Source organism: Strongylocentrotus purpuratus, unplaced genomic scaffold (assembly GCF_000002235.5).
Source record: "Strongylocentrotus purpuratus isolate Spur 01 unplaced genomic scaffold, Spur_5.0 spur5_scaffold_4, whole genome shotgun sequence".
Classification (NCBI taxonomy): domain Eukaryota; kingdom Metazoa; phylum Echinodermata; class Echinoidea; order Camarodonta; family Strongylocentrotidae; genus Strongylocentrotus; species Strongylocentrotus purpuratus.
The window spans coordinates 18,082,274-18,098,373 of record NW_022145610.1 but is presented as its reverse complement, the minus strand read 5'-3'; the positions used below and the strand labels follow the sequence as shown (position 1 = coordinate 18,098,373).

At 37.1% G+C, this 16,100-nt stretch overlaps 1 protein-coding gene across 1 annotated transcript; it reads left to right on the top strand.

The window, feature by feature from the left end:
• Positions 1 to 765: 765 nt before the first annotated feature.
• Positions 766 to 3,008, top strand: LOC115929064 (chromobox protein homolog 8-like; the record flags this gene model as incomplete). The annotated part of the gene is made up of 2 exons (XM_030997201.1): positions 766 to 822; positions 2,961 to 3,008. Coding segments are annotated over 2 exons (105 nt in total), but the record flags the coding sequence as incomplete, so codon positions are not given.
• Positions 3,009 to 16,100: the final 13,092 nt, after the last annotated feature.

The window sequence follows — 16,100 nt, the reverse complement described above, 5'->3', positions numbered from 1 at the left end:
GCAGTATAGCTCACCATAATCCTAATAATGGACGGTTAGCGGGGGAGGGGTCAGATTTGGCAATATTCTCCGAGATTGGTGGTCATAATTTGCTGCTGTATACATCCAGCGCGTTTAACCCCGCTTTTCTCATTTACGCGAGGGAAGGGAGGGAACTGATAATTGCAATTTTTGTCACCGATCATCTTAAACACATGTCTTACATCTCATCATCTAGGGCGCACACAATTTACGAGATGAGGTTTTCATTGGCTCTTATTGCATTATAACGAAGGAGGGCGCGCGAATATAAATCGTTTCGCGCTCGTCCTAGGTTTACGACCGACAAAACGACTGGAAAAGAAATCTATTCTCCGGTGCTAAACATGTCATTTATCGTTCATATCGGACGGGCTTATCCACGTGTATCTCGATATTAAATTGTTGTTATTTGACTCGGCACCCGCCAAACGGAGTATAACGGAGTTTAATACCTGCTGCAATCATAGAGCGGGGCCTTCTCACGCAATCACTTTTAAAGGGATACATAAGAAAAGAAAATCAGGAGGATATTGAAGAAAGGAGTGAAATATGAGAGTGGAAAAGAGAGCGAGGGATGGGGTTATTAGAGCAAGGCTGAAGGTGGAAATGAAAGAGAGAGAGAGAGAGAGAGAGAGAGAGAGGATGGAGAGAGAGAGGGAGATGGATAGAGAGAGAGAGGGTGAGATAGATTAGGGGAGGGGGAGAGAGAGAGAGAGAGAGAGAAGAGAGAGAAAGAGAGAGAGAGAGAAAGAGAGAGAAAGAGAGAGAGAGAAAGAGAGAGAGAGAGAGAGAGAGAGAGAGAGAGAGAGAGAGAGAGAAAGAGAGAGAGAAAAAGAGAGAGAGAGAGAGAGAGAGAGAGATAGGGGAGGTGGGCAATTAGGCCACAAGCATTTAAAAGAAGCGCATTCTTTATATTTGAAAATGTACAAACAAAAAAACGTACATCTTAATAGTTCACAATCTACGCAAGATAGCTGGACGACAACGAAGTGAGACCAAAAGCCAGCTTAACTATAATTATGACATGATCATTTTATTGATTGAATGAGATTCTAGAATAGTCAACAAACAAAGTTGGCAGAAGGTGTGTATGTGTGATAAGTTACTATCTTCTGAAGATAGCACAGAGTCTCATTGCTACTGAAAGTTCTAACACTATATTGAATACGATGAAACTCCTTCCTGACTTTATTCTGATAAATAATAACAATACAGAATGAAGTTTTTCAGAGGGTAGTCAATGTGCTTTCAATAAACATACCGATGGGAATCACGCTGTATGTGCTTAAAATAAAACAAATTCAGGATAAAACACTGTCTTGTTTGTTTAAAGTTTTAAAACAGAGTGCTATCAAAATTATGTGAATTATTATCCCGAAGAGTATTACATTTTACTCAACGTAAGATGCTGCTATCACTTCATGTAAGTCGAAACACTGATTTTGGTACTAAGTGCATGCGTTCTATACCTAGCTATAAAGCGCACCCCCACTTATTTTGTTGAAAATTAAATAAATCTTTTGATACATTTCGTGGTATATCTATATCCTGATACGATTATTAATCCCATAACCAATGTGGCACTCCTTTTTTTGTCAATTCTTCATACCAACTTTAATGATTCTCAAATAAATTTCGAAATTCCAGTGATATAACGGAGACTTATTGCATACTTTAACTTTTTTTTATCATCACTACACATGAACGATTGCTCTTGTGCAAGCCGGGAGGGAGGGAGAAGGGTGAGGGGGGGGGGGGGGTCGGAGTGGCAAAATTGCTAACAGCTGCACAGGGGTCCCCACCCCTTCCGATCCCTACATCCTCTCATTGCCTCCCTGGTTTGAGGAGTCGGAAATGTCTAAATCGCGTGCCGATATGAGCCGCTGGTTACATCATTGGTCCTCTTACATCCAGCACACGCCGAAGTCTCGCTCACCCGAGCATGACGGGCTGAGAAACCTCTACCTTCCCCCCACTCTGGTGTGATTAAAACCCAACGCGAACAGCAGCGACAGTGGGGAAAAATGGTAGGACTCGCGCGAAGATGTTACAGTGTTTTCGCGGATGAGGTGCGCGCGGGGAGGGAGGAACGAGAGGGGGGACTCGCGGAGAGATGGGATGCGTATGGGAAGATATCAGAGGGGTGGAGCGATGGAAACAGACAGATAGAGAATAAAAGAGTCGGAGAGAGACAAAAAGATAGATGGAGAAAGAGAGAGAGAGAGAGAGAGAGAGAGAGAGAGAGAGAGAGTAAAATGAGGAATGAAGACAGATAGATGGAATGAAATTTACGGAAAGTAACAGTTTTAAAGACTACTTGACTGTAACTCCAGTCTATTTGTTATAATTTTTCTTTGTTGTCATGGTTGATCTAGACTAAAGATAACCGGATATCATCTCGTTCTAATATACTGATACCTTTTTCCTGAATGTGCTTACCTATACATATTCTCACTTCATACGAATCTGTTTGAAGTATGTTACATCGTAAGTTGGTAAACCTTTTCTTTAAAAAAATATATCATAATACCTGTGTGCTGTATGTCACCTTATCAACATAAATGTCATAAGCTATAAAACAAACAAGAAAAAGGGGGGGGGGGGGGGGGTATCGTGCATCCCTTATATCCCCATTCGCTTCTCCTACACCCCTGTGCGTGCGAGGGGTTTGAATGAGGACCAACCGGTCCGGAACAGGGTGGTACAGGCTACGAGTTCTGGACTAGGCCAGCCGTGTAATGGTTTTGTCTGTACTGAACTTTTCCCTTAAACTCATCCTGCCAAAGCGACCTCTCAAGATTGCATGATTGTCTGGATGGCGTAGGTTTGGAGGGCAAAGGGGGGGGGGTTCGTGTGCCCCCACCACACCCCACCAAGCAAGGGAGTGGGGAAGGTGAGAAATATATGGACAAAGAGGAAAGAGAGACAGAGAGAAAGAGAGACAGAGACAGCGAGAGAAAGAGAGAGAGAGAGAGACAGACAGACAGACAGAGACAGAATAGAGAGACAGAGACAGACATAGAGAGAAAGACAGAGAGAAAGAGAGAGATAGAGAGACATATAGAGAGAAAGACAGATAGAAAGAGAGAGAGAGATAGAGAGAAAGACAGAGAGAAAGAGAGAAAGCGATAGAGAGAGAGAGAGATAGAGAGACAGGCAGAGAGAAAGAGAGATAGAGAGAGACAGACAGAGAGACAGAGAGAGACAGAGAAAGAGAGACAGAGAGACAGATAATCAGAGAAAGAGAGAGAGAGAGATAGACAGAGACAGAGATATACATAATAATATTAAATTAGTAAAAATAAAAGATGAAGAGATAAAGTGAAAATAAGATGATATAACACTTTCCACATCCTTCCCTCACTATATTATTATGGCAATAATTTATACTCTTGCATTCCATCTAGCGAGCGTGCCCCCCCACGACACCGATGCTCCCTCCCCTCAAATCGCTAGACCCGAGCTACGCCCCTGGTGGAAGTCCATCATCAGTTCCAAGGATCTCAAAGAGGGATGTAATCGTCCAGAGTACGAAAGACTGGTGAAATAATTAGTGGCCATCATCTCGTGCGACAGACAGTTGTGTCTTTCATAGGGAGAATTCATGTGGCATTGTAGAGGCTACTACTCAGGTGTATCTAACAGAAATGATTTAGTAAATGATGTTCCTGACTAATATTTGACCTTTTCACTCAACCAATCGCAGGTAATACTTTTTTTCATTCTGCGTGTGGGATCTTCATTTGAGATCGATTACATCTATTTTCATTCTCTTTCTTTGTGATAGGGTTTTCATTCTCTTTCTTTCTGAAATTCTCTTTTAGTTTACCCATTATTTTGTATCCTCCTTCTTCTCCTCCTCTTCTTCTCCTCCGTCTTTTTCTTCTTCCCCTTCTCCTCCTCCATCTCCTCCTTCTTCGTCTTCTTCTTCTTCTTCTTCTTCTTGTCTTTTTTCTTCTTCTTCTTCTTCTTCTTCTTCTTCTTCTTCTTCTTCTTGTCTTTCTTCTTCTTCTTCTCCTTCTTCTTCTTGTCTTTTTCTTCTTCTTCTTCTCCTTCTTCTTCTCCTTCTTCTTGTTCTTCTTCTTCTTCTTGTTCTTCTTCTTCTACATCTTCTTCTTCTTCTTCTTCTTCTCCTCCTCCTCCTCCTCATTCTTCCTCCTTCTTCTTCTCCTTCACCTCCTTCTTCTTCTGCATCTTCTTCTCTTTATTATTTTACAGTTTCTCTCACATTTTCGTTTCATCTTCTGTCGCATCATCTCTATTGAAATCAATCGATTGCTTTTACCTCTCATTTTTATTTGAATTTATTCTACACTACCAATCTCCCGCTTTATATTCCTTTTGTTTGTGTCTCCGTCCGTTTGTCCACTGTCTGTCTGTCTGTGTCTGTCATGAGCGTCAGCTGTCACATAATATAATTCCTGCTCTTCCTTCATCCCATGACCTCCATCATGGACTTAAGACGATCAGAGAATAGACAAGATGACAGTTCTTGTATTCTACCCGTGATTAGGCGAGAAATCAACCGTTTAGCATTCACACGCACTCCACAAAATCGTCAGAATCTCGTTTTCCAGCGAAATGATTTTCTCCAATGCAAGAGATGGATGAGACAAAGAAGTAGCGTTCATCGTCACTAAATAACTATTATAAAAAAGCAAAATGGAGGTAAAAAGCAGAACGAAGAGTCAACAGAGCGATATAAATCACGAACATGAATATACCAACAGAATCGTTTTTAGTTTATATGTATTTTTGTATATTGCATAATGAAATCTCGTTAACATTGTACATCAATATTTTGAAAACGACATAAAAGAGCAGTAAATGACAAATAAAACACAATATTAGACGTTGTATAGTCTAGTTACTTTATATAAGTCAACTAAAAAGTTAATAATAATTCGCATTTTTTCATTATGTAGAAGGAAACAATAAAAGCAATCAATTAATAATAAGAAACATGAAGTAAATGGAGCTCAATTCTATATTTGATTGAAGTATGAGCGGGGATAATAAATCATTCAAAACATTCAAAATGCACGAAACCATTGGAAGTAGTCAGTGTCGTGCTAAAGTTTTTCCTCTCCCGAAAATTTAGAGAGAGGGAGAGAGAGAAAGATAGAGAGAGATAGAGAGAGAGAGAGAAAGATAGATAGCTAGAGAGAGAGAAGAAGGGAAGAGAGTGGGAGAGAGAGAGAGAGTTTAGAACGCTAATGCAAGTAATAAATGCTAAAGCAAATGCCAAGTTTACCAACAACCTTGAACCTGTTCTTTCAAACCTTCCAAGAAATTTGAAAAGATTCTTAATGAAAGTGGTAACGAGAGAACCACTTTCTTAATTTCTGGGGGACTTCACAGAGAGCCCCGTCAAAAAAAGATGTCTACCAAACTCACTAATCAAACTATTTGTTAATAGAAATTGACATTTAACGCATGTGGTATAACGAAGTCAACGCGACTGCTTATACTTTATCGCGACAACGCGTTATTGACGCAGAATATGTCACTCAAATCATGTCGAATCGATGATTATGGCACTTAATTAGAAAAACGAATGCTATTATGACAATTTCATGTTCTGGTATCTCGTAACCCTACCAGTTACCAATCTGTTTTCCAATCAATCTCTACCGTACCTACATCCCGCGATGAACATGCACTTTCCAAAATCGACTGATTAAAATCTTTCTTAAATACTTGCCGATAGAGATGAGACCAAAGTAGAATAGCAGATCCGGCCTGCACTTTCGCAGAAGCAACATTACACTCTTTAGATTCCGCGTTTGTAATATGCGATATTACAAACGCGAAAAGTTTCTGGATATTTGCTTTTTCACCTGAACAGTCGTCATCATGTTAATAAATTGCATTTAATGTTATAAAATGGTATTGCGTATCGTTCAGCCATATGCGATTCGCAACATTCTGGTTATACGAAATCCTTTAAAATGTCGACTTGAAGTTTCTTTTCGGTTAACTTATGGTTTTTCTATCGATAAGTTTTACGCGCGTTAAATAAACACGTGTGTTATCATCATCGTCATTTTGAATTAATGTAGTGTTTCTTTCATTTTTTATCGGTCGAAGACAATTGGGTTATGTAAAGTAAGAGTCAAGATAAAAATAATAATAATATTTAATTTTTATATAGCGCTTATTACAAATGTCTCTAAGCACTTTACAAATATACTATTACCCCGGTCATTGGATTCAGTGCTTGCTCGCACACAAGATAAGGATTAAATAGGAAATACTATTGATAAAGTAGTTACCCCTCTTTTTTAATAACAATAATTTGAAGAAGACACAACTTGCGTTTATTATAGCTATAAAGTTTGATTCGACTCAAAGCCAATTTTGGACCATGACCTTTAAATTAGCCTTTAAGAGTTTTCAACAAAAATAGCTTAACAATGTCAGTAAAATTGGATCAAACACAAATAAGTTACACATAATACAAAACAAGTTTTATGGTCACTGTTGTTCACACATTACACCCACTAACAGACAAAAATAATATTATCGTTTGTCTCCATGCAGCGCTCGATCTACTTACGCTCAAATAATTATTATGAGGTTCACCGCATAAAAGACCAAGAACAACGAGTCTCTCATCATGATGGGTTCTAAACTATATGAAAGTGATGAGGAAAAGGGGTAAAGAGATCAGCTGTTGTACCCCTATACCAGACGATACCAGTTTTAAGGGGGTAAGTAGTGTTTGTGTACGCCACGTCTATAGGGACACTGCACGGTGTATACGCACGCGCTCACACACCAATTTCGCACACACACACACAGAATACACACCGGGCGTAATTTGACACCAACTGGAGACGCCGTTTCAGCGCGCTCGCAGCAGATGTGCGCGGATGCGTGCCACCTTTTTATGTTTTATTTACTCTTCGGAGGGAGTGAATAAGTCATGAACGGGTGGAAAACAAAAGCTTATGATATCCTCATCATTTGGGCGTTATTCAGTTTTCATGAACATAGAAGAAAATCCAATAACTCCACTTAAAAAGAAAAAAAAAGAATGCTGTATTTTATATTCTATATTGGAAAAAAAAACGACAAAACAATATGATCGGCAGGTGGAAATGGAATTCAAGAACAAAAAAAGGAATAGTGAATTGGATTTAAAAAAAAGAAGAATGCAAATGAGGATGAAGATGATTCAAAAGCAAGAACGAAAGAGAGAAATATGTTTAAAATATATAGAAAAGGAGAGGAAGAAATAAAGAAAGATGTACCGCCATAAATAAAGAGAGAGAGAGAGAGAGAGAGAATGGGGTGAAGGAGAATTAAAAAATGTTCTCTTAGTATCCTTAAATTTATTTAAGTGGAACACTTTTTAGGAGAAGCCATTCATATTAACAAATGTCATGTCATGAAATAATGAAGGACAAAAAGCAAAAACAGAGCCTGAGTTTAAAATCCATTGCCACATTTACCGTGGACAGACTTTTTTATTGGCTAATGCATAAATCGTGTCTGAAGGACTTATATTTCAGTATGATCTCAATAAACTAATAAAGGACAAACGATCATTATTTTCTGCAACTTGAATAAAACGTGATAATAGAGTACTTTCCTTCAATTTGCAGATAAAAAAGGGAAACGTGTCGCATGCGTATCGCTAAATATGTGAGCAGCATTACAAATTAACAATGAGTACGTATGGATCAATAAGGGTAATATTGAGCCTTTGTGTATACATGAATGCGTGATCATGGCTGTAACGTTGCTGTTTTTTCCCTAAAGCAAAATTTACTTTTGATTAACATAGTGTCCTGTTAAAATAAGACATTATATGAATTGATAAAGAGGGATGAAATAAAAATTCATTTCAAAATGATATAGCTCCCGTTTTAATCAGACACAATATCCCATTTATCTATTGATTTTCTTCTTATGTAGGCCTATACCTAAGTATATGTTTTGTTTCTTAATGGAAACAAGTAACTAAAATGAAATGAATTGAAACTAATTATTGTTTAATTCACATTGAAGTAAACTCCCAAGTGGAACAACTTCTTCTCCGGAGGCAGATTCACACAATGCATGTAGAATGCATTGCGTACACTGTATAAAAAGCATTTCTCCCACACGGTCTTGTGGACAAGTCAAATATCAATTATTATATGAACAGAGTTAGACACCTTAGATTACAAATATCTCTACCTTTTCTGATAATAGTATTAAGTTCTTGATTGCTTTACTCCGATTGTTCATTGTAGACGTAGATTCATTATCTTACGTAATGTCAAACTTGCTTAACAATGTTAAATCTGAGATACACGGTCCTACATGTTAAAAGTGTCTGTGATATGGTGTAATATTGAAGCCCTAAAAAAAAATCGCGCTTTAAAATGATCAAGAAGTGCCTCAAAAAATTAAATATCTTTGAGTGACCGGTTTTACCATACTCGTTTTCCCCAATAGACTGTAGTGTTATGAAAACCGTTCAGCGAACGGTTTTCAAAATTTGTAATTCCAATCATTAATATCTTGATAATCAGACAGGTGTTCGGCTTGTAAAAGTCATGGAGTTCCTGACTGACCTAAAGGTTTATAATTATCATTGCAGCATGAGCTAAATCAAGGATTATTTCTAAAGGATCTAAGACAAAGTTACCGGATCCCTTTAAGACATTTTGCGTTGAAAGTAAAAAACAAAAAACAAAAACAAACAATAATAAAAAAAATAATTTAAAATAAGTTCCAACATCGGTCATTCGCATTCTCCTAACCCTCCAGATGGACAAATCTAAAATGACCAAAGGATTCTGATAATGATAATCTAATTTAAGGATAACTGGAATAGAGCTTCTAATGAGATAAGATAATTGATTGATGTCACAAGCTTCTTCTTTTTTCAATTAAAAAGGTTATCCTATAAAAGTTGTTCCCAATTACTAAATTGTAAAATGGTTAGTGAAAGAGGGAAATGAAAACACCGAAGGGCCAAACATAAACAGTCCTTCGTATTCGGCATTGGGTCGTAAAAGCTAAACAAGCGACCCTTTATCTGTTTAACTTCATTATGGTATATGATTGAATAGGGTAATCGCTCTTCACTCTATTTTCATTTCTCCACCCTCGCGTGTGTTTGTGGTTGTTTTAGTAAAAATGAACTTCTCGGCAGAAAAAACACAGCCTGGCTTACCGTCGGACAAACTGTAGTCCCGCCCTACCATTCTCGTCGTTATATCAACAAACTGCAACTGCATAAATAACGACAATGATACCCTCTTTCATTCCATTTCGAATCGATTAATTAATTAATCACGCGAAAAGTTGGACATATTGTGCTCCGGTAAAGAGGGGAGTATGACGACGGACGGACCGTTTCTCGCGATTTCAAATAAAAAAGGTGACAATGGAAGTGTGACGTCACAAAAGCGAGCACCCCTACCACATCCCAAAGCAAACACCCCGCCACAACAGACCCGCGTTTTCGATTCAGCCGCCATTTTTTTTTGACTTTGTAATGCAATTTACCTTTATGATTCCCCCCTCCCACTTTTTATTTTTCTTGTCTAGCCGCGCAACTTTCTGCACGGACGAGCTCCTCGCACACGCGCCGATGTGCATGTATACGCACACACCAGTAGAAAGATATGATATCGTCCTATTGTGTAGCTTTCTAAAGGGGTGTCGGGCGCGTGTCCCTGTTCCGCGTAATGATACATTACAATGAAAGCGATTGTGCGGCAAACTTCGGGGTTTTTCAATGGCAGCTGAATGGTAATTTGCATTAAGTGATGTTGGAATAGGCTCCAAATGAGCACCCCATATGTAAAGGAGATATCAATAGGAGGATGAGAGTCAAGACAAACAGAGGTTATCACTGTTGATCACAGGCAAACATCATGACAAAGGATCGAGGACATCTTTAGAAGATCACTTTTAAATATCAGGTCGCTGTATAAATAGAGAAACAGAGGGGCTCATTTATAAATGCATAAATATGCTTATCAATGACATCTGGGTCATTATGAAGTTCAAAATATAAGAAGTTAACTTCCAAATGAATTGTGTTTCAAGATATTAATAGAAATTGAATGTGATGCAAGTATATATACGAAATTAAGTGTGTTTCAACGTAAAAAGATTTAAAAAAAAAGAAATTTGTTTGTAGGTCGTCAATCTTGACTATTTGTATGTATAGGCCTATATTAATTAACCGATTTGTGTAACCAATGACAACAACTAGCAGGACTAGATGATGAGTAATTATTGTATAACTAGATAAAGAAAACCTGAAATCTGACGGTCCCCTCTGGCCTCTAGGTGAAAAATAGCTCGTATTATTGAAGATGGAGAAAATACGATAATCACATAAATAGATAATGGGCTGTGACCTCAATATTTGAGAAGCAGTTCAAAATGAAGGAACTGTATACGAGGAAAAGGAAGACGTAAAAAAAATAGATTAATATCTTGAATGTTTGACAAGTGGAAATCTGTCAGAATCTTCTTTATTTTTCAATCCAAAATTTAGAGTCCCGGGGTGTTAAAGCTTTGTCTCGTGGCGATCTGACCCCTTATCGAACCCATATCAAACTGTGTCGACTGTAAAATAGGGATGGGGTATAGGTGAGGGAGGGTTGAGGAGAATTAATTTGAGAGGGGGAGAATTTGGAGGAAAGGAAAGAGAAATATAGGGTTGGAGTTTGAAGAGGCTCAGAGAGAGAGAGAGAGAGAGAGAGAGAGAGAGGATGGGGAGGGGGAAATGGAGAGCGAGAAGAGGAGAGAGAAATGTAGGCAAATATTAAAGGGAGATGGGGAGAGGGCATATAAGTAATTGCGAGAAAAAGAAAAGAGAGAGAGAGAGCGTACGTGAGAGAGCAATAGAGGGAGAGAGACAGAGAGACATGGAGAGAAGAAAGAGAAAGAGAGAGAGAGAGAGAGAGAGGGAGAAAAAAGGAAGGGGAGAACAGAGAGACGAGAGATAATCATTTTTATTAAATTATACACAATTTTCAAACATTATAATTATACAAAAAGTACCTTTTAACAAAACGAGAAATCTTCTCATCAACATAACCACGTTTGAAAAATGGCACAAAATCATTCCAGAGTCAACGTCGAGACGCACGGTATAAAGGGAATCATAATTGTAACGATTGCAACGATCTCCATGAAAAGTATGCCTAGTACATAGCTCCAGGATATTCGAAAGTATCCTCAAATTATAGGGCTACTTAAACTCCAAATCCTCTTTCCTCTCGACCTGCCCAAAACTGTGAGCCTCTATTACTTCCCCCGAAGAATGAAGGTGTCGATGTTCAACGACGCTCACGAACAGACTGTAGGTAAGAATTTAAAGCCCCACTGTCCTACTTGTAGCTACTTGCTCCCTCTATATAGAAAACTTCCCCAATCGGTGCCTGTTAGTCCCCCATGATACTCCTTTGCTTATGTTAGTTGAGAGCTGAGTTAATGAGATAGCCACCTGTCAGTGACCTCGCTGTGTGGTCTAATCCCTTCTGGCCCAGTAGTATTGACGGTCTTTAAAGTCTGATATAATTCACTTCACTTCAAATCGGTCTTATTTCAATTTCATTTTTAAAAGTCACAAATAAATGCTATTTTGTATTTCATGTACAATAACAACAATTGATAGAGAAAAAGAACCTAACAAAAAGCAAATGTTAAAGAAAAGCAACGAATACAACCATACTAAAGCTTTTCGTCTTGTGGTTTACTTTAATGAGTACACCACAAGAACTAACAGAAATCGAAGAATTTAAGTGGGTTTTTTAATATTTTGCAGGTGCAACTTTATTTTGAAGTACATGTAGTTAAATGTATGATTCCTTTATAAAATATATTATATGCATTGCGGTCATCCAAATGATATGTAACTGGGAAAAGTATATCATATTGGAGTTTTGATTGCAGCTTAATTAGTGCTGTCTATTTAAACTGATATCAGAATTTAAGAAACGGAAACAAGTCTATTTACATGATTTATCCATAACTGAAAATTTCATTTTGAATTACTCTCTTTCAAAAGGGGAAGGGGGTGCCTTGTGGAAATTTACGCTTCCTTTCTGCTATCAAGTGAACATCCTTTTTCTGTTCTTTTGTTTAAAATAAAATATTATATCTACGCTATTTCCTCAGTGTCATTTTGCCTGATTAGAAATCAAGTGCTCAAGAGCATTTTCTCACTTGCTCATTCTCATTCCGCTTTTCACTCTTCCTAGATCAACGCATTATTGTTTTGTCCGAGGCAAAGGATAAAGAAAAATAAGAACTTGGTAGTGGAGGCATTTCACGAGTTTATCTCCATAAATCAAATTCAATATCAAAGGAATAAAGACACCTTTAAAGCGAGTACCATCTCCCAGGATAATGGGCAGACAGTGTGACAGAGATAAGCGGCGATGTCGCTCGGAAAATGGCGCGCAAAATCATCGGAGGGAAGAAAAAAAGCGAGTCAGAAAGGAGTCGAAAACCACGCCTAAAAAGCCCATGGTGTATTTGCGACTTAAGATCCATAATCGAACGCTTAATGCATATAGCCCTCTGCAAGATAACTATCGCACCACTCAATCTCCCTAATTCCTTCCTTCTTTTCTCCTGGACAAATTGTAAGTTTCCATCGCACTCGAATCCTCTTTTTATATCTGCGGGTTGTCTGCTTACTTGACACTGTAATTAGGGGCATTAACTCCTTCAAATCATGCCATGACTCTCTGGTGCGATAGAGAGATTGCCACGATTACATGCGCCGCGCTGTGCGCCACAAGGGGATGTAAGATGACATTAAAATTCTATCAATCGCGAGTTGCGCGCCCTCAAGCCCTTGTTGGCGAAGCGTGTGTTTGGGTGCAGTAGGGCGTGATGGCAAACTGCTTCTTAAAACCTGCTTTCGTGTTGCAAGAGGATTTCTTGTAGGGATTGCACGGTTTGTGTCCATTAAGATAACTTTTCTTCTACAATAGTCCTCTCTTTTCCCTCACTGGGAATTGCTTTTAACCTTTTTTAAATCTCTCTCCTTTCCACATCACTTCTCTCCCTGTTGATAATCTTCTCTGTTCTATTTTTTTCTCAATGTGTTTTCTTCATTTTGTGTCTTCACATAACTATAACCGAATTGACACTCATCAAGTGGAAAATCACAGGGAATTTGAATCATGAACAGGCAGATGTATACTGATAATTGCGCTATATAAAAGCTTATTATTATTATTGTTATTTTAAAAATCAAATTCCAAAATATCTGCAGAAAGAGACGAATCTTCCTTATTTCAAGAGAAAGGGGGAAAGAGAGGGAGAGAGAGAAAGAAAATAGAGAAGCAACGAGAGTGAGAGGGGAAATGATGATAAGAGAGACAGCAATACATAAGGAGAGAAAGACAACAAAATTCAGAGAGAGAGAGAGAGAGAGAGAGTGAGTGAGAAGTGGATATAGAGAGAATGAGAGGAACGGGCTTGGAAAGAAAGAAAGTAGGAGAGAAGAGAGAGAGAAAGAGAGAGGGAGAGAGTGAGAGAGAGAGAGAGAGAGAGAGGGAGAGAGGGAGAGAGAGAGAGAGAGAGAGAGAGAGAGAGAGAGAGAGAGAGAGAGAGAGTGCGATGGAGAGAGGGGAGGATGTAAAGTCCACTGCATCATTTTAAAGTCAACATTGACATTAACTATACAGGAGGCGAATTACCCCGCATCAAGAGTCCAATACTTGTTATCAATTCATCATTAACAGTTAGCACGTAAGTCAACATGCCGAAGAGCTGTACAATCGTTTTTTAACACTTTAAAAGAATGATGTGATAATTTCCGGAAATTGTATTACTTTACAACCAATATTACATCTTAATTTCCCCTTGTATTTCATTCAAACCGTGTAAACGACATCATTTTATTTTTCTGCGCCCTCGCGCCCTATTAACACGCAAATTGTATGTCCTAATAGTATTTTTACAAAAACAGAGAGTTTTAAGACGGATTATAACTGATGACGTATGGGTTGTACATTTGCTGTTTGCTAAAACCCTTTGTTCAGGTCAAAGTAATCGGATTTTAATACATTTCCAAGCGATTTTGTAGTGCTGGGAGCACGGACAGATGTGACAATCTCGTTACCTCGTTATCATTCTATTAAGAAAGTGATTAATGCATCTACTGTGTCATCTAATTTAATGTTCGGTGTTTCTAGAGATTTCGAGAACGATATGAAAACATTTGTTACTAGTCATACGCTTTCTTTTTTAATGACAATTTCCACTTTTCGTCATATCGTATTTTGGCATCTTTAGAAACCACATGCGTAAAAAATGTATATGTTTAGACATTATATTCTGAAAGTAGCACCGTTTGTTTGTTAAACGATCGTTTTCCTTCGTTATAAATAAGCCTTTATCCTATTTCTATCTTGTCATCATGTCTTCTGAATATCCGGGTAGCTAAAATTTGATTCTATATCCATGTCTTCATTTTCATTTTCTTTATCTTTCTTTCTTTCTTCTTTCCTTTCTTTTTTCTTTTTTGTGTAATCCACATAAATACTAGCTTTGCTTTTTAGTGGATTTTTCAATTTCCTTTCAAATTCGACTTAATTTATAAAAAAAATATGCTTGTTATCTTGTATCTTAAATTGGTTTTCTTACTTATCGACATTTAATATTGTATAATTAAACATACGTTTTTATGTTCTATGTTATATTGCAAACATCATTTGATATTTATTTTATGTAGGTATTTTTTAATGTTTTGATTGGGTTTTGGAAATAAAACTATGTGAATTGAATATAACTCTATATATTCTTTGAAGTACGTGTCATTTTTTGCTTCTTTAATTTTTATTCTACTGTGTTAACAATGTATTGTCTATCATGAAAGTATGCAATGCGAAGTATTTACTGAAACGTAAGTGAGATTCCTGTCAACCAAAATGATTTTAAACAGCGCATCTGTTAAGCACACAGTGAAATTCAACATTTTAATTTAAAAAAATCATACACCATTAAATCTTATAAGAAATCATCAGAGTATATAAATATATAATATTTTTCTTTGTTCGTTTGCATTCTTAATTATGGATTGTTTGATTCTCTTCATCTTTTTCTGAAGATTTTTTACAGAAAATTCACCATTAAATTTTAAATGAGACATCGCAATATGCTATAAGAATTAAGTTTAATTTTCTTATTTTCTTTATATGCATTATAAAAAGACATTTTTCAATTCTCCACATTATCATTATTCTGAACATTGCGAGTACAATATTGTTCATAGTTATCAAGAAACCTTTATTAATACTATATCTATAATCTAGGTGCCTTATCCTCAATGACACACTGTGAAAATGGATATGAAACTGTATAAATAGGTGAAAAAAACGCAATTGTAGTCACATAGACGCCACATAGTCGCACATGATCCACTACACGACATACATGTAGGTATTATCTTGAGACCTTCATCGACTAGTTTGTATAGCAATCATTATTGCTTGTGTTAATTTATCATCAAGATCTGGGACACGTACCTTCGCTATAGGATATGAAGTGACATCATCTTCTTTACACAAAAAATGGCGTCTTAAAGGCTATAACAAGCTTTGGATAGAGGTGGTCGACAAGGGGCAGTTTTTACCTTCTATATAATGGCCTAAATAAGAAAAAAAATCACATATTCAATAAAACAGTGTGCAGAGCGTATATGGCTTAGAACAAGCTTCTAGAAAATATTTTGTTAAGTGATTTTGTTGTTGAGTTATCTAGTACATTGTATTTTACTCTATAATCTTTTTCTATACGAACAAGTTATTATTATGATTGAGAATTGAGAAGCACTGGATTTATACTGGAACCGGAAATAAATTAACATTTTCATTACAAGATAAATTATTTGGTTTAAGAGGTTCAGATAATTATGCATTGATTGTGGTGCGACAGATGGTGCATACTTGCACAATAAAGAAACAATTGCCCGACTTTGATAATATTAGAGTTTCGATTATATATTACTTCAAAAACAAAAAGTATATTGCAAATTCGAATTGTAGAAATAATAAATTCACAGGAAAATGGTTTCAATTCAGGAATTTGTTTACTTAAAATGA